Source organism: Salvelinus sp. IW2-2015, linkage group LG16 (genome assembly GCF_002910315.2).
Source record: "Salvelinus sp. IW2-2015 linkage group LG16, ASM291031v2, whole genome shotgun sequence".
In the NCBI taxonomy this organism is placed as follows: domain Eukaryota; kingdom Metazoa; phylum Chordata; class Actinopteri; order Salmoniformes; family Salmonidae; genus Salvelinus; species Salvelinus sp. IW2-2015.
The window spans coordinates 16074823-16093230 of record NC_036856.1 but is presented as its reverse complement, the minus strand read 5'-3'; the positions used below and the strand labels follow the sequence as shown (position 1 = coordinate 16093230).

Below are 18408 nucleotides of genomic sequence, written 5' to 3'. Positions count from 1 at the left end.
CCTAGGGCAATTTTGGGGCTTCACCATTCATTGAAATGTACAGCTGTGTGTCATCCGCATAGCAGTGAAAGTTAACATTATGTTTTCGAATGACATCCCCAAGAGGTAAAATATATAGTGAAAACAATAGTTTCCTAAAACGGAACCTTGAGGAACACCGAAATGTACAGTTGATTTGTCAGAGGACAAACCTCACAGAGACAAACTGATTCTTTCCGACAGATAAGATCTAAACCAGGCCAGAACTTGTCCGTTAGAATGGTCATGCTCCTCCACTTCTTGGCTTTCTTTAATCTCTCCAAAAGAATGTGGTGATCGATGTATCAAAGCAGCACTAAGGTCTAGGAGCACGAGGACAGATGCAGAGCCTCGGTCTGACGCCATTAAAGGCATTTACCACCTTCACAAGTGCAATCTCAGTGCTATGATGGGCTCTAAAACCAGACTGAAGCATTTCGTATACATTGTTTGTCTTCAGGAAGGCAGTGACAGCTTTTCACATTTTTTTGAGAGGAATGGAAGATTCGATATAGGCCGATTAGTTTTAAAATATTTTCTGGTCAAGGTTTGGCTTTTTCAAGAGAGGCTTTATTACTGCCACTTTTAGTGAGTTTGGTACACATCTGGTGGATAGAGAGCCGTTTATTATGTTCAACATAGGAGGGCCAAGCACAGGAAGCAGCTCTTTCAGTAGTTAGTTGGAAACTAAAGGGTCCTGGCAGAGTTGTGCAGACTCAGGACAGCTGAGCTTTGGAGGAATACGCAGATTTAAAGAGGAGTCCGTAATTTGCTTCTATGTAAACTGGAAACCACACACCCTGAGGCTGCATTCATCGTAGCTGGGGATTTTAACAGCTAATCTGAAAACAAAACTCCCTAAATTCTATCAGCATATCGATTGTGCTACCAGGGCTGGTAAACCTTGAATCATTGTTATACTAACTTCCGCGACGCATATAAGGCCCTCCCCCGCCCTCCTTTCGGAAAAGCTGACCACGACTCCATTTGTTGCTTCCAGCCTACAAACAGAAACTAAATCAGCAAGCTACCGCGCTAAGGTCTGTTCAACGCTGGTCCGACCAATCTGATTCCACGCTTCAAGACTGCTTCGATCACGTGGATTGGGATATGTTCCGCATTGCTCCAACAACAACATTGACGAATTCGCTGATTCGGTGAGCGAGATCATTAGAAAGTGCATTGACGATGTCGTACCCACAGCAACGATTAAAACATTCCCAAACCAGAAACCGTGGATTGATGGCAGCAATTCGCGTGAAACTGAAAGCGCGAACCACTGCTTTTAACCAGGGCAAGGTGACCGGAAACATGACCGAATACAAACAGTGTAGCTATTCCCTCCGCAAGGCAATCAAACTAGCTAAGTGCCAGTATAGAGACAAAGTAGAGTCGCAATTCAACAGCTCAGACACAAAGAGTATGTGGCAGGGTCTACAGTCAATCACGGATTACAAAAAGAAAACCAGCCCCGTCGCGGACCAGGATGTCTTGCTCCCAGACAGGCTAAACAACTTTTTTGCCCGCTTTGAGGACAATACAGTGCCACTGACACGGCCCGCTACCAAAACCTGCGGGTCTCCTTCACTGCAGCCGAGGTGAGTAAAACATTTAAACGTGTTAACCCTCGCAAGGCTGCAGGCCCAGACGGCATTCCAGCCGCGGCCTCAGAGCATGCGCAGACCAGCTGGCTGTGTGTGTTTATGGACATATTCAACCAATCCTTATCCCAGTCTGCTGTTCCCACATGCTTCAAGAGGGCCACCATTGTTCCTGTTCCCAAGAAAGCTAAGGTAACTGAGCTAAACGACTACCGCCCCGTAGCACTCACTTCCGTCATCATGAAATGCTTTGAGAGACTAGTCAAGGACCATATCACCTCCACCCTACCTGACACCCTAGACCCACTCCAATTTGCTTACCGACCCAATAGGTCCACAGACGACGCAACCACACTGCACACTGCCCTAACCCATCTGGACAAGAGGAATACCTATGTGAGAATGCTGTTCATCGACTACAGCTCAGCATTTAACACCATAGTACCTCCAAACTCGTCATCAAGCTCGAGACCCTGGGTCTCGACCCCGCCCTGTGCAACTGGGTCCTGGACTTCCTGACGGCCGCCCCCAGGTGGTGAGGGTAGGTAACAACATTTCCACCCCGCTGATCCTCAACACTGGGCCCCACAAGGGTGCGTTCTGAGCCCTCTCCTGTACTCACTGTTCACCCACGACTGCGTGGCCATGCACGCCTCCAACTCAATCATCAAGTTGCGGACGACACTACAGTGGTATGCTTGATTACCAACAACGACGAGACGGCCTACAGGGAGGAGGTGAGGGCCCTCGGAGTGTGGTGTCAGGAAAATAACCTCACACTCAACGTCAACAAAACAAAGGAGATGATTGTGGACTTCAGGAAACAGCAGAGGGAGCACCCCCAATCCACATCGACGGGACAGTAGTGGAGAAGGTGGAAAGTTCCTCGGTGTACACATCACGGACAAACTGAATTGGTCCACCCACACAGACAGCGTTGTGAAGAAGCGCAGCAGCGCCTCTTCAACCTCAGGAGGCTGAAGAAATTCAGCTTGTCACCAAAAGCACTCACAAACTTCTACAGATGCACAATCAGAGCATCCTGTCGGGCTGTATCACCGCCTGGTACGGCAACTGCTCCGCCCACAACCGTAAGGCTCTCCAGAGGGTAGTAGGTCTGCACAACGCATCACCGGGGGAAAACTACCTGCCCTCCAGGACACCTACACCACCCGATGTCACAGGAAGGCCATAAAGATCATCAAGGACAACCACCCGAGCCACTGCCTGTTCACCCCGCTATCATCCAGAAGGCGAGGTCAGTACAGGTGCATCAAAGCAGGGACCGAGAGACTGAAAACAGCTTCTACTCCAAGGCCATCAGACTGTTAAACAGCCACCACTAACATTTAGTGGCCGCTGTCAACATACTGACTCAACTCCAGCCACTTTAATAATGGGAATTGATGGAAATTATGTAAAAATTTATCACTAGCCATTTTAAACAATGCCACTTATATAATGTTTACATACCCTACATTACTCATCTCATATGTATATGTATATACTGTACTCTATATCATCTACTGCATCTTGCCATCTTTATGTAATACATGTATCACTAGCCACTTTAAACTATGCCACTTTATGTTTATATACCCTACATTACTCATCTCATATGTATATACTGTACTCTATACCATCTACTGCATCTTGCCTATGCCGTTCTGTACCATCACTCATTCATATATCTTTATGTACATATTCTTTATCCCTTTACACTGTGTGTATATGGTAGTAGTTGTGGAATTGTTAGGTTAGATTACTTGTTGGTTATTACTGCATTGTCGGAACTAGAAGCACAAGCATTTCGCTACACTCGCAATAACATCTGCTAACCATGTGTATGTGACAAATAAAATTTAATTTAATTTGATAATGATCATGATCTTTCCTCAAAGAAGTTCATGAATTTATTACTGCTGAAGTGAAAGCCATCCTCACTTGGGAATGCTGCTTTTTAGTTAGCTTTGCGACAGTATCAAAATAAATTTTGGATTATTCTTATTTTCCTCAATTAAGTTGGAAAAATAGGATGATCGAGCAGCTCTTCGATACTGCACGCTACTGTCTTTCCAAGCTAGTCGGAAGACTTCCAGTTTGGTGTGGCGCCATTTCCGTTCCAATTTTCTGGAAGCTTGCTTCAGAGCTCGGGTATTTTCTGTATACCAGGGAGCTAGTTTCTTATGACAAATTTTTAGTTTTAGGGGTGCAACTGCATCTAAGGTATTGCGCAAGGTTAAATTGAGTTCCTCAGTTAGGTGGTTAACTGATTTTGGTCCTCTGACGTCCTTGGGTAGGCAGAGGGAGTCTGGAAGGGCATCAAGGAATCTTTGTGTTGTCTGAGAATTTATAGCACGACTTTTGATGCTCCTTGGTTGGGGTCTGAGCAGATTATTTGTTGCGATTGCAAACGTAATAAAATGGTGGTCTGATAGTCCAGGATTATGAGGAAAAACATTCAGATCTACAACATTTATTCTATGTGTCTCACTATTGATGTGTATGTCACTACTCCCTATGTGTGGGCATACACTCTATGTGTATTTTGCTATCTCTTAACCTATGTGTGCTTTTCCTTTCTTGAAACTTTATCTATAGAGGTGTCTTTCGATCAGACATTAGGTCTCACCGTTTACAAGCTATTTTTCAGGGGTCGTAAATCCCTAGTCAGCAGCCTATTTTTCTGTTGTTCCTTGTTCTTTTGACGTTAATATCTCGTATCTCACTCCGCTGTATTAGGTTTCCCTTCTTTCTCCATTTTTTGGACTTTATTTTAAGTATTGTTATTGTCTTTGGAATCGGATCTATGGCTAATTCACTTTTGTTAATTGACCATTTGAGTTATCTTGTTCGCATAGAATTACCGTCCTATCTCACCAAACCTATTTTATGTCCTCGCCTCTTCAAGTTAGGACTTTATTTAGGTATGTTTTTTAAATTGGATCTATGGTTAATTTACCACATGATAATTAACCATTGAAGTTATCCTATTTGCACAAAATCACCGTCCTATCTCACAGCACCTATTTACATCCCTTGCTAATAACCTTTCTGCCATTCCACAGACCTCAATTATTAAGCTATTTTTATTTATGGTAGTGCACATGTAACTCAGGTCAATGAGGACCTGTTCCCTCAATCGATTTTTGGTTAAAACACAAAGTAAAAGCCTCCTAGTGAATCTGTTTAGAATAACCAAGCTCCTATTATTGATATATTCTAAGTATTTAGAACATCAACTCAAAGATCTCTTAAATAATTCCCCCAAATTCGTGAATAAAGATTTACTGACCTTCGTCTCATAGACTGGGAAAAGCAATGTGGGTTAGATTCCGTCACCGTCTCTGCCGACCTTAGATATATACCGGCCTGCTATAGAACCCCAATGTCAGGGGACAGGTCTTTCATTTACGGGTCAATGACCAGCCCGTGCACGGTTTTTGGCGTGGTACCTTCGGACGGCAGGGACAGGTATTGGAATCCGGCTCTCGAAGGACCAAATTGTTAAGAGAATTATGTTCTCAATGTTCATAACCCAATTCAATTACTACTCGGTCTGCAACCCAGAATTTGTAAGATACTGGTTGAATGAAACAGACAGAGGCCCAGCCTACAATAGTCAAATGTTTATTCACGAGAACGTTCTGAAGTCCACAATACAAAGACATCCATTTTATAGTGGCGCACATACTTCCACACAAACAGTAGGTATACTTCCACATAAACAGTAGGTATCCTGCGCACATACTGTCTCCCTACCCAGCCGACATAGATTACAGAGACCGTGAGAAGCACTCCCCGTCCTCCTCCAAGATTGGGGAGGCCGTGAGACCAAATTTCTCAGTGGCACCTAGCCAAGGTCGGCACCGAATTTTGCTCAGACAGTCTGTGTTTAAGATACTGTAGAGACATATTGTTTTACTGACTAAAACTACACACATCATTAATTATAACTTCATGATTCTAATCAATTTCATACAATTATATGGTTTCAGGGTGGAGTATTCTAATCATTAATTTAAACATAAATCCCATTAACAACCAGTCAAAAGTTTGGACACACTCATTCAAGGGTTTTTCTTAATGTTTACTATTTTCTACATTGTAGAATAATACTGAAGACATCAAAACTATGAAATAACACATGTAGTAACCAAAAAAAGTGTTAAACAAATCAAAATATTTTATATTTGAGATTCTTCAAAGTAGCCACCCTTTGCCTTGATGACAGCTTTGCACACTCTTGGCATTCTCTCAACCAGCTTCATGAGAAATGCTTTTCCAACTGTCTTGAAGGAGTTATGCTGAGCACTTGTTGGCTGCTTTTCCTTCACTCTGCGGTCCAACTCATCCCAAACCATCTCAATTGGGTTGAGGTCGGGTGATTGTGGAGGCCAGGTCATCTGATGCAGCACTCCATCACTCTCCTTGGTCAAATAGCCCTTACACAGAATGGCGGTGGTGTGTTTTGGGTCATTGTCCTGTTGGAAAACTTTTGACTGGTACTGTATATCATTTATCTTTGTCTCATAATACAGTTTCTTCTTCTTTTTGTATAGTTTAGTCACATGATTTATCAATTTACGTTATGTTTGCCAATCGGCTGTGAAGTCAGACTTATTTTCCATTCCTTTTTCCTCGTCCCTCTCAACCATACCATTAGCAGTTTTTACAGTCAGTGTCTTAATGGGTACGTGCTTATTAGTAACTGGAAGAAGCAATTTTATAAATGTGTCAAGTACGGCATCCGTTTGCTCCACAACAGACCAGCAAATATTCTTTACATCTTCAACATAGGAATCACTACAGAACCTCTTGTATGATCTCTTATACACAATTTTAGCCCCAGCCTTAAGAACTTTGGTTTTTCTAGATATGGCTATCATATTATGATCACTACATCCGATTGGTGTGGATACTGCTTTAGAGCAGATTTCTTCCGCATTAGTAAACATGTGATTAATACACATGGATTTCTTTCCTGTGCTGGTTGACTAATTACCTGAACCAGATTGCAGGCACTGGTTTCAGTTTGAAGCTTTTTTTGAGTGGACAGCTTGATTAAAAACCAGTCAATATTTTGGTCACCGAGAAAATATACCTCTCTGTTAATATCACGTACACCATCAAGCATTACACACGTACACTACATGACCAAAAGTATGTGGACACCTGCTCGTCGAGCATCTCATTCCAAAAGCATGGGATTTAATATGGATTTGGTCCCACCTTTGCTGCTATAACAGTCTCCACTCTTATGGGAAGGCTTTCCACTAGATGTTGGAATATTGCTGAGGGGACTTGCTTCCATTCAGCCACAAAAGCATTGGTGAGGTTGGGCAATTAGGCCTGGTTCTCAGTCAGCGTTTCAACTCATCTTAAAGTTCAATAGGTTTTGAGGTCAGTGCTCTGTGCAGGCCAGTCAAGTTCTTTCACACCAATCTCGAAATACCATTTCTGTATGAACCTCACTTTTTGCACGGTTAACAAGAAAGGGCCATCCCCAAACTATTTCCACAAAGTTGGAAGCACAGAATCGTCTAGAATGTCATTGTACGCTGTAGCGATAAGATTTCCCTTCACTGAAAAACAGCCCCAGACTATCATTTTCACTATGCATTCGGGCCGTCAAACCCAGATTCGTCCGTCGGACTGGCAGATCGTAAAGCGTGATTCCTCACTCCAGAGTCCAATGGCGGCAAGCTTTACACCACTCCAGCCAATGCTTGGCATTGCGCATGGTGATCTTAGGCTTGTTTGTGGCTGCTTGGCCATGAAAACCCATTTCATGAAGCTCCCGACAAACAGTTCTTGTGCTGACCTTGCTTCCAGAGGCAGTTTGGAACTCGGTAGTGAGTGTTGCAACCGAGGACAGACTATTTTTATGCGCTTCAGCACTCGCCGTTCCCGTTCTGTGAGCTTGTGTGGCCTACCACTTTGTGGCTGAGCCCTTATTGCTCCTAGACATTTCCACTTCACAATACCAGCACTTTCAGTTGACCGGGGAAACTCTTGCAGGGCAGAAATTTGACGAACTAACTTGTTGGAAAGATGGCATCCTATGACGGTGCCACATTGAACGTCACCGAGCTTCGGTAAGGCCATTCTACTGCCAATGTTTGTCTATGGAGATTGCATGGCTGTGTGCTTGATTTTATACACATCTCAGCAACGGTGTGGATGAAATAGCAAAATCCACTAATTTGAAGGGGTGTCCACATACATTTGTATATATAGTGTATTATCCAGATATTGACTGTTAGCAATTGGTGGTCTATAGCAACTTCCCACAATAATAGGGTTTAGGTGAGGCAGGTGAACCTGTAGCCATATCACTTCAACAGCATTTGACAAAGTCAATAGCTGTTTGTCATGCGATACTTGAGCTCTCCTTTGTTTACCTCTTCAGAACAGGTTGAGTCATGAAGTGTCACGGTTGATACAGTATTTGCCAATCACTGAAGAATGTCATAAAGCCAGTTTACTTTCCTACAGCCTTCTTAAGTTCTGTCTGTCTCTTCAGTGTCTCTGTTAAAGTGTCAAGTGTGTTATGGTTAAAGAGACTGACAATTCTAATTAAAGTCTAATCCAAGTGTTCTTTTACTCTTGGGCATCCTGTTTGTGTGTCAGCTCCCAATTCTATTAGGTGTCTGACAGAAAAGGGCATTGTCTGCCCCAGGAGCAATGAGGTGCCTGCAGTTTTCCATCGTTGTCTGTGTGTCTGGCTATACCTCTCACAAACGTGTAATGAAGAATAGAAGCACCAATTATATTTTGGGGGAATCAATGAGATGCCGATTTACATGTTCATTGTGTTTTCACAACACAGTTCATGGACTACAGTGGCACTTCTGAAAGTTGTGAGGCCTGCTTTTTCAGAAAAGAACTGAGAACTATAGTGATTGGCCAAAGTGAAAAATGCAATAGAAAAGGTAAAACCAAACATTTTCTGAACAACCTGGACTCAGGGGTAGACATAACATTGTAAATGTAAATCTGTCTCCCTCCATTTAGTATAATATGTTACATTTCGTATGTTATCTATTACTTTGTAGATGTCTATCATCCATTTTGTATGATATGTTACAAATTACAATTTGTATGATGTTACAAAATGGAATTCATATAAAATGTTACGAATTTGCAATACTTATGATAGGTTATGAATTCCAGTTTTTGTGGCTAACATTAGCTGGGCTAGGATTAGGGGTTAAGGTTAGGGAAGGGTTAGCTAACATGGTAAGTAGTTGCAAATGAGCTAAAACGTAATATTTAGTTGCAAAGTTGCGAAATAGCTAAAGTTGTCAGTGATGAGATTTGAACACGCAACCTTTGGGTTGCTGGACATTCAAGTAAAGGCACCTGTATACTAGGTTTGGTTTGCTCCTAGCAGAACTTGGCTAGGCGACGCAAATGTATGTGCCTTGATAACTCCTTTAAAAGACCTTTGCTTGAAAAACAAGAAAAAAGTGACAATTTGACTGTTTGTCTCTTCTGAGACACCGTAACAACAACAACAGCCAGTATACACTTCCTCAAAATCGCCCGAAGCAATCTAAGATCAAGAAATCTGGAATTAATTTTCACGTTTTTTTCAAGTAGGTCTTGATTGCATCATTTTACGTCTAACTAAGATGTTCAGTACAGTATTTCTCAAGAGAAAAAAATGTGCATGAAAACTAGTCTCTCATTGAATGACTACTAGGCGTACTACAAAGAGTAGGACTGTTGAGTAATAATCAACGAAAAGGTGTAGAATTCAGCTACCGAAATTCGACTTGCCTCAAGAAAAAATGTTTACACGAACAGTCGGAAAAAAACCTGCGGAATGGGTGCTCAAATCTCGGTGTTGAGGTAAAAAGTGTTGTGAGTGTTATATCTGAGTGTTGATTCTCATGTGGTTAACACCAGTAGGCTTGAAATTGACACCACCAGTTGAATAAATTAAGTGTTAACCTCGGTGGTGGTGTTGTTACTCCACTGTGTTGAGTTAATTTGGGAGGGGCCTCATTATCATATTTCCCAATATGCTTTGTTGCAGGTTGCTTTTTAGAATGGTTTGTTTTAATATCTGTTTCTGCATGCACATTGATTGATTCATTGATCTTGTGCTACACAAAGATAAATAACATACATTTTTTCTGAACTAATCCAATCTGTAAGTGGTTGGACATATTTCACCCGTTATTGAGATGGTTTAGGTAGTCACATTCATTAATCTTCCTAACCTTGGCAGTTATTCTAACTGCGGATTGCAGGTGATTAAAGGTTCCAGTTTGTGGATATCCTAACTCTGGCTCGAATCCAATAGGTACTATATAACACTTTGCAAGCCAGTGTAATATGACTTGCTGACGTGGCCTACAAACCAGGAGGATCTGGACCCCAGGAAGATTAGCTAGTGTTACGGCATTAGCTAATGGGGATCCTAATAAAAATTGCAAAAGTATCAGACTACTTACCATGTTACGGTAAAACTAGGATGTCAAAGTATTATATTGTAAAAAAGTGATGTATTGTTAAAATAAATAATTACCTTTTTATAATAGGCTACATGAGTGAAAACTATTGAATGCAACAACCATCTCTCTGTCACTAGCAAACACAGTCATGGGTGGTACCTCCAAAATTAACTTGACAGGCACCCTGGGAAATAAATATGGAAATAAGGCTTTACACCCTACAGTGTTAAAACAACACCCCAAACGAGTTACTACAGGTGTAAATTCCCTAACACTTACATCAGCTGTAATAACGTTTTAATTTAAATCAGAATATGTAACACCCACAGAGTTAAGGACCCAACATTTTTGGGGTGTTAGTTTAACAACACTTTGAAAAGTGTTAGTTTAACACTATTTCAGTGGGTCACATATAATTACTAAGAAAGTTACATTTAACACTGTGGGTGGGTTAGGGTTAGAATTATTTAAGATACTCTTTGAAGATGTAGGGTTTTTGGAAGTTGAGCAGGAACTGTCTTGGTTTCAGGATGAAGGTGGTTCCACAATTGGGGTGTCAGGACAGAGAAGAGCTTTGAGCAGGGCAGAGCAGGAGCTGCCCTCCCACAGGGATCGGAGGGCAAAGAGACCAGAGGTGGCAGAATGGATTGTAGGATTGTAACCACATGTGAACTATTTTATGTTATTCTGCTTTATTCTCTCTTATAATCTATATATTTTTTACCAGTATGTCATATTTTTTATTTCAAAGCCTGTAGTTTTGACTGATGCTGGAAATTAGTACAAGCTATTGAACAAAAATATAAATGCAACATGCAACAATTTCAACTATTTTACTGAGTTACAGTTTATATAAGGACATAAGTCAACTGAAATAAATGCATTAGGCCCTAACCTATGGATTTCATATGACTGGGCAGGGGTGCAGTCATTGGTGGGCCTTGGAGGGTGTAGACCCAGCCAATCAGAATTAGTTTTACCCCCACAAAAGGGCTTTATTACATACAAAACTACTCCTCAGCACTTGCCCGTTCACGTCACTGGCCATAGACCAGTGCGCCGCGGTTCAGCCTAATAGAATGTTGTCACTGGCTCTCTAGACTAGGATATAATAGTTTTCTCTTATTGGTCGGCTCCCAACATCGCCGCCGGGAGAGTGTATAAAATGCATCATAGTCGCTCAAGAAGCGCAAGTCCATCTCTGGTCTCTGGGGTGCAGAGCAGCCAGCCACAGCCAGCCAGCCAGCCAGCCAGCCAGCCTAGTTCTGCAAACAGTGTGAGATCCAGAGGAGGCGGGAGAAAACACCTGTTGCGGAAGAATCAAGTCGACAAAAGCAGCCTCCACGTCTTCAGTAAGTGTATTAAACTGAATTCAACAGGTATCTAAAATGGTATATTTGTCTCACTCAAGGGTGAGTAATTAAATATATTCTGGCACGGGAGAGCATAGGCTACGCCAACGGTATAGTCTGCGAACTTCTTATTTGCACTTGTTGCACTTTATTTTATGATAGGCTAATACTAGGCTAATATACACTTCTACATTATTGATTCCTTATATAATAAATTGACGTTCTTACGATGGTAGGCTACACCAAGTTTTTCTAAAATCAACGGAGATCCGTCTTCATTCTCTTTAAAGGCAAAGTTATTATCAATTCAAGATTGTGCAAATTCATCACAAACTAGACCGGCTAGCATTTTGTCTGTATCGTCCATCTCTTATCAATATGAACTGACCACACAATTCAACAACCCTAGTCAAAAGATCCTATCCTAAAAAATATATGTATATTATAATCCAAAAGGAAAAACAGATTTTGGAACCTACCCTATATGATTTTATATGATTGTGTAGGATATAATCCTATAGGACTGGTTTCAAAATCTGATATATTTAAAAAATATATATATTTTAAAGGAGAGCTGAGTTATTTAAATGTAATATTTTTTGACAGGACAGATAGGCAGACTGATATCGAAGTGGTTATTAAGGGCACAGACAGTCGGCCGATGCGGGGCTCAAACCTCTGTCGCTGAGGGGGGAAATGTCGTCCGGAGTTTAGACCGCTACACCAGACTCCAGGACATTGATAGGAATTTTCTATTAGATTCGTGTATATAACATCATATAGGATAGAATCATATAGAAGTCGAATAACACTGGTTCCGAAATCTGATAGGATTTTTCTATTGGATTCTAATTGGACCCTTGTATTGGAATCCTATTCATTTTGTTGATGGGAATTGTATAGATATTTTCATTACATTCTACAGGAATTATCCTCAACTTGGCTATACACTATTGTTAACTTGGCTGCTTAACATATGGCGCACCCACCCTCCAAATGTATTAGACAATTAAGACGGGAGCCTAGTGGTTAGATCGTTGGGCCAGTAACCGAAGGCTCGCTGGTTTGAATCCCCGAGCCGACTAGGTGAAAAATCTGTTTATGTGCCCTAGTCGCTCTGCTAAATTACTTAAATGTAATTACCTATGAAGGTGGACACGTGAACTATAATAACTTCATAAACAGCCAATATTGCCACTTGAGATGATGATCCTATATTGGGGAACCGCTATCTCGTGCACTTGTTTCCCCAAGTTCCAAGGGAGTAAGCATCTGCGTCACACATTAACTGCAACAACAATAGATATGAAACCTACTGTGATTGTTTGCAAGGTTGTTTACATTTGTGTCAAAAAGGTGTGCTATTTGACATTACAGCCAAACAGCATAGAGCTAGATTAACAATTTGATATAATGTGACATAGGTATTGGTTTAAAAAAATATGACCTATTTCAGGTGTGCCAAGAGTTCACTAGCTGCGCACTGGTAGATACATCCAGGAGGGCAATAGGGAGGATGGGGAGGGAGCGGGGGGTTGCGGCTCTTGGGGGGATGGAGGGGCAGGTGGGGAAGGCAAGGTACAACCCTGGGAGGGAGGGAGTCCCGCTGCACCACTCGGGAGCTCCCCAAGTGAAACCCTGACTATTATATATTAAATGAAAGAAATGCTCGTATCTTTGTGTTACTGTACTAATTGTTTTATTTAGCTATGTAAAGATGGTGTACATTCTAAGAGGAAAATATATACTGAACAAAAATATAAGCGCAACATGTTAAGTGTTGGTCCCATGTTTCATGGGCTGAAATAAGAGATCCCAGAAATGTTCCATACACACAGAAAGCTTATTTCTCTCAAATTTTGGGCACAAATTTGTTTTGATACCTGTTAGTGAGCATATCATGATCATTACACAGGTGCACCTTATGCTGGGGGACAATAAAAGGCCACTCTAAAATGTGCAGTTTTGTCACACAACACAATGCCACAGATGAGGGAACGTGCAATTGGGGCGGCAGGTAGCCTAGTGGTTAGAGCGTTGGGCCAAGAGCACTGGATCGAATCCCCGAGCTAACAAGGTAAAAATCATTCGTTCTGCCCCTGAGCAAGGCAGTTAACCCACTGTTCCTCGGGCACCGAAGACGTGGATGTCGATTAAGGCAGCCCCCGCACCTCTCTGATTCAGAGGGGTTGGGTTAAATACGGTAGACACATTTCAGTTGAATACATTGTTGGACAACTGACTAGGTATCTCCCTTTCCCAATTGGCATGCTGACTGCAGGAATGTGCACCAGAGCGGCTGCCAGAGAATTTGTTTATTTCTCTACCATAAGCCACCTCCAACGTCGTTTTAGAGAATTTGGCAGTACGTCCAACCAACCTCACAATCGCAGACCACATGTAACCATGCCAGCCCAGGACCTCCACATCCGGCTTCTTCACCTGCGGGATTGTCTGAGACCAGCCACCCGGACAGCTGATGAAACTGAGGTGTATTTCTGTCTGTAATAAAGCCCTTTTGTGGGTGAAAACTCATTCTGATATGCTGGGCCTGGCTCCCAAGTGGGTGGGCCTATGCCCTCCCAGGCCCACCCATAGCTGCGCCCCTGCCCAATCATGTGAATTAGGGTCTAATTTATTTATTTCAATTGACTGATTTTCTTATATGAACTGTAACACAGTAGAACTTTGTTGAAAAAGGTGAACTGTACTGGTGGTCATACTGAAAATGAACTTGCAGCCTTGGATCGCTCCTATATTGTGGTGATGAATGAAACCGAAATGAATATAGAATTGTTGTTTCCAAACAACGAAATTGTTGTAATTAATGTTATATTGTACTGGAACAAATTACAACAAACTATATCATTTAATGGGTTCAATTAAGAAAAAATTATAATAGGATTATGATTATGATGACAAAATCCTAAAAGATTTATCAAAAACCTATAGGATTACTTTTGATTTCCAATAGGAAAAAAATTGTCCAATAGGATTCCAATATGATAATGATAGATAGAGGTGACACAAAATCCAATAGGAATGATTTTGATTCCCAATAGGAAAAAGTAGTGCAATAGGATTCTGATAGAGGTGACACAAAATAGGATTTTATTGGGAAAATTACTAATCCTTAAGGATTTTTTGACTAAGGAATTTAACAGAAGAAATATAATAGAATTTCCTATGGCTGTTGAAGTGGATCTCAGTGATGTGCTAAAGTGTTTATTTTGGCGTCATATTTTTAAAAGAACCAAATGAAACCTTAACAAAAAAGATAAATAAACGTAATCTAGGCTTCATTTGTTATTTTGACTAATGTAGACTTTATTATTCCACAGGAGTAATTTGCTGTGCAACATGTTGGCATAGTATAGGTTACTTACTGCAACATAGAATGTACTGTATGAGTAAATGTACAATAATAGTGTTTTCTTAGCCTTTGTAAATCAGTCATGTCCTATGTACCTCTTATTTAGGCTGCACAAATTATTTATTTATTCAACATCTCTATCCTAAATAATTATAAACTGGGTGGTTCGAACCCTGAATGCTGATTTGGTTGAAAGCCGTGGTATACCACAGGTATTACAAAACAATTATTTTTACTACTCCAATTATGTTGCTAACCATTTTATAATAGCAATAAGGCACCTCAGGTGTTTACTGGCCATATATCACACCCCATCGGTCCCTATTGATTAAATATAAACTTGACACATTGGGGTCCATTTATTTGTTTTTCTAGTTTTTAGATTCAGTTAACCATTTCTGGCACAGATATAGTAACAGCTACAATGTGATTTTCTCAGTGTATTAATAAATATATTTCACACCAATAACTGCTGCCTTGTTTGTGCTTTTGCCTGCAGACAGAGAAACACCCCCGTATCTCACTTGCTGAAGCCCAGTGGGACCATGTGGGTTCTGGACAAGATCCGTGGGTCGGTAGAAACCACTGTACTCCGGAGGGGGGAGAATGGGGACAAGGAGGGCAATACTCCAGCCTACAGCAATGTTCTCACCCCTGATAAGATCCCTGACTTCTTTATTCCCCCCAAGCTGGTCTCCTGTCCCCCAGAGCCTGAGACCCTGGACGTCGTCAAGCCCAAGGAAGGCCTTTGGCTCTCGGCCTCTGAGCAGACCATTGGCAGTAAGAAAATCAGCAGTCCTCAAAGTCCTCGTCTGGTCGTCAAGCTGGCTGGGGACACCAAGAACCTGCTGAGGGCAGCAAACCGTCACATCATCCAGATAGAGACCGCTGATGATGTGGTGGCAGGGGACACCAATGCTGACCCTCAGTCTCAGACTGCTATGTCACTGCCCTACGTCCCCAAGACCCAGACCTCCTATGGTTTTGCCACTCTGATGGAGAGCCCCCACACCCGCCGCAAGGAGTCGCTGTTCCACTGTGACCAGACCAGCCCTCTGACCTCCCCCAACTGCCAGCGGAAGGGGAAGAGCAGCGTCAGCGAGGGCAACCACCTCAACCCCGCCTCTCACAACCCGTACCGCTACTTTAGTGGAGGGGAGAGTGACACCTGTTCCTCGGCTGAGTCCTCTCCCTTCAGCTCCCCGCTGCTCTCCCGCTCTGCCTCGCTGCTCAAGATCTTCACACATGAGACGCAGGCCAAGGTGGTGAAGGCCAAGAGCAAGTTTGCCCGCCACAGCTCCTTATCCACAGACGAGTGCAGCTCGGCCGAGCCCAGTCCCAACGTGCCGCGGCGTCTCCACTCCCCTTCCCTCCACGGCAGTGGGCCGTCGGACCGTGAGCACACCATTAACCTGCAGAATGGCGGCAGGGTGAGGCTAAGCGCCGACTACGATGCCGGCACAGCCCGCCTGCGCATCCGTGTTCTGGCTGCCGAAGAGCTATATGACAAGGTGTACGACATCAAGAGCATCAACTGCTGCGTGTCGCTGTACCTGAACCCTGGCAAGCTGCAGAAACAGAGGAGCACTATCATCAAGAACAGCCGGAATCCTGTGTTCAATGAGGACTTCTTCTTTGACTCTGTGACCTCAGTGCAGGTGAAGAACCTGGCAGTGAAGATCAAGGTGGTGAATAAGGGCACCAGCCTGAAGAGAGACTTTCTGCTCGGGGAGAGAGAGATCCCTCTGGAGAAGCTGATCCATGACCTCTAGATTTGTTCTGGAGATACAGAACAGAACTTTGACTGACACTGAATGAGACTATGAATGATAAAGTGCATGCATGGAAGAGATATAATTGGGATTGATGTTTCCTTGGTGCCCCACAGAGAACTGTCTGAAAGGTCTAGCAGCTCGTCTCTTAGATGGTCACCTCCTCAACCTTCTGTTCCCTGAGCCTGCAGCCCTGCACAGCCCAACCTCCAGATCATGTGGTGGACAATCAAATATGGCACAGGTCAAAAGACACCCGCACATTTGATTGACTCACTTTTTGTACTCTCTTGATCTCAACGTTTTATGTTGCATAGTTGTAACTTAATGTGACTCATCCTCAGACGATTCAGTGTTTATTCAGTTCAGCACTACAACACCTTTATGTATCAGTGGGTCTACTATATCCTGATTGTTGTTGCCATCTACAGTACCACCTGGAGGGAGGGCCAATCTGTGATGTGACCACAATGTCCCAAACCTGGAGGATAGAGATCAGACATTCCCGTATGCATTCTCATCCGCTTGGCATGAATATGTAAATGCAGTTATACATTAGCAGTTTGTACTTCAGTTTCATAACACTCACAAACCATAGAGAGAGAGAGAGAGAGAGAATGCATGTCATTTTAAAGAGCGTTTACCAAGTGGTTGAACTTGATTTTATACATAAATGTGATATTTGTGTGAGACATCTGACTCAGTATGGTGTATGTGTGAATTTGTTATCAAGATACAATATTATGACTTGTTTGTTAATTGTTTGTTTGTTAACTGCTCTCTGCTGGAGAGTGAATGATTGGCAGCCCCCCTGTGTAGACAAGCCACCAGGTGAGTAGACTGAGAAAGGCAATTTTTTTTTACAATAACACAACAATATTTGACATGAAGGATAGTCTTCTATTCTCTGCATGTGCTCTGCTGTCCTTTAAAATGAATTAGAATAAATGTGGTCTGATTGCAATTTCAAGTAGGAGACAGAGGTTGTTTCTGAAGATGGTTGAAGGGTCAACACACCGATCAGTCGTTGAGATATGTAGTCATCTAACCATGTCAGACATGACTGATTACAGTATGTAGCCAGTGTTTTTGTGGGTTACATTCCTGTTATGTTCAAACCTCGACTATACAAAAGAGCTCTCCACAAAACCATTGCTTTTCTCCAAGCTTATACTTTATATAACTCTTGTTGCTGTATGTGTGATCATTTTGTTATTGTGAAAAATCTGTATGATACTATAAAATAATCTATTTGTGGGTGTTTATGCTATCTATACCTGCTGTACATGGGAGTGTGCTCACTGAGTTGTAACCAATCCCCTTTTTTGGCTTACATCAGCATGACTAAGAAACATCAATATTGTCAGTAGATTTGATAAAACTTCATTTTAGTAGACCGGGTCAAAATGTAAGTGCATTTATGATGAAAATTCAATTAAGTCAAAAAGTGGGTAGTATACTTTTGGGACTGCTGAACAAGGCCTATTTTTGAAATTGATTGTCTTTTCTAGTTTCTCATATACAGTACCAGTCCAAAATTTGGACACCTACTCATTCAAGGGTTTTTATTTATTTTTACTATTTTCTACATTGTAAAATAATAGTGAAGACATCAAAACTATGAAATAACACATGAGGTCGGGAGATTTTGGAGGCCAGGTCCTCTGATGCAGCACTCCATCACTCTCCTTCTTGGTCAAATAGCCCTTACACAGCCTGGAGGTGTGTTGGGTCATTGTCCTATGGAAAAAGAAAAATGATGGCATATCACTGCAGAATGCTGTGGTAGCCATGCTGGTTAAGTGTGCCTTGAATTCTAAATAAATC

At 42.1% G+C, this 18408-nt stretch overlaps 1 protein-coding gene across 1 annotated transcript; it reads left to right on the top strand.

Annotated features, from left to right (window-relative positions):
• Positions 1-11276: 11276 nt before the first annotated feature.
• Positions 11277-16666, top strand: LOC111975312 (C2 calcium-dependent domain-containing protein 4C-like). Its single transcript, XM_024003522.2, has 2 exons — positions 11277-11436; positions 15309-16666. The coding sequence occupies exon 2, from the start codon at positions 15355-15357 to the stop codon at positions 16579-16581; it is 1227 nt and encodes a 408-aa protein (XP_023859290.1). The 5' UTR covers positions 11277-11436; positions 15309-15354; the 3' UTR covers positions 16582-16666.
• Positions 16667-18408: the final 1742 nt, after the last annotated feature.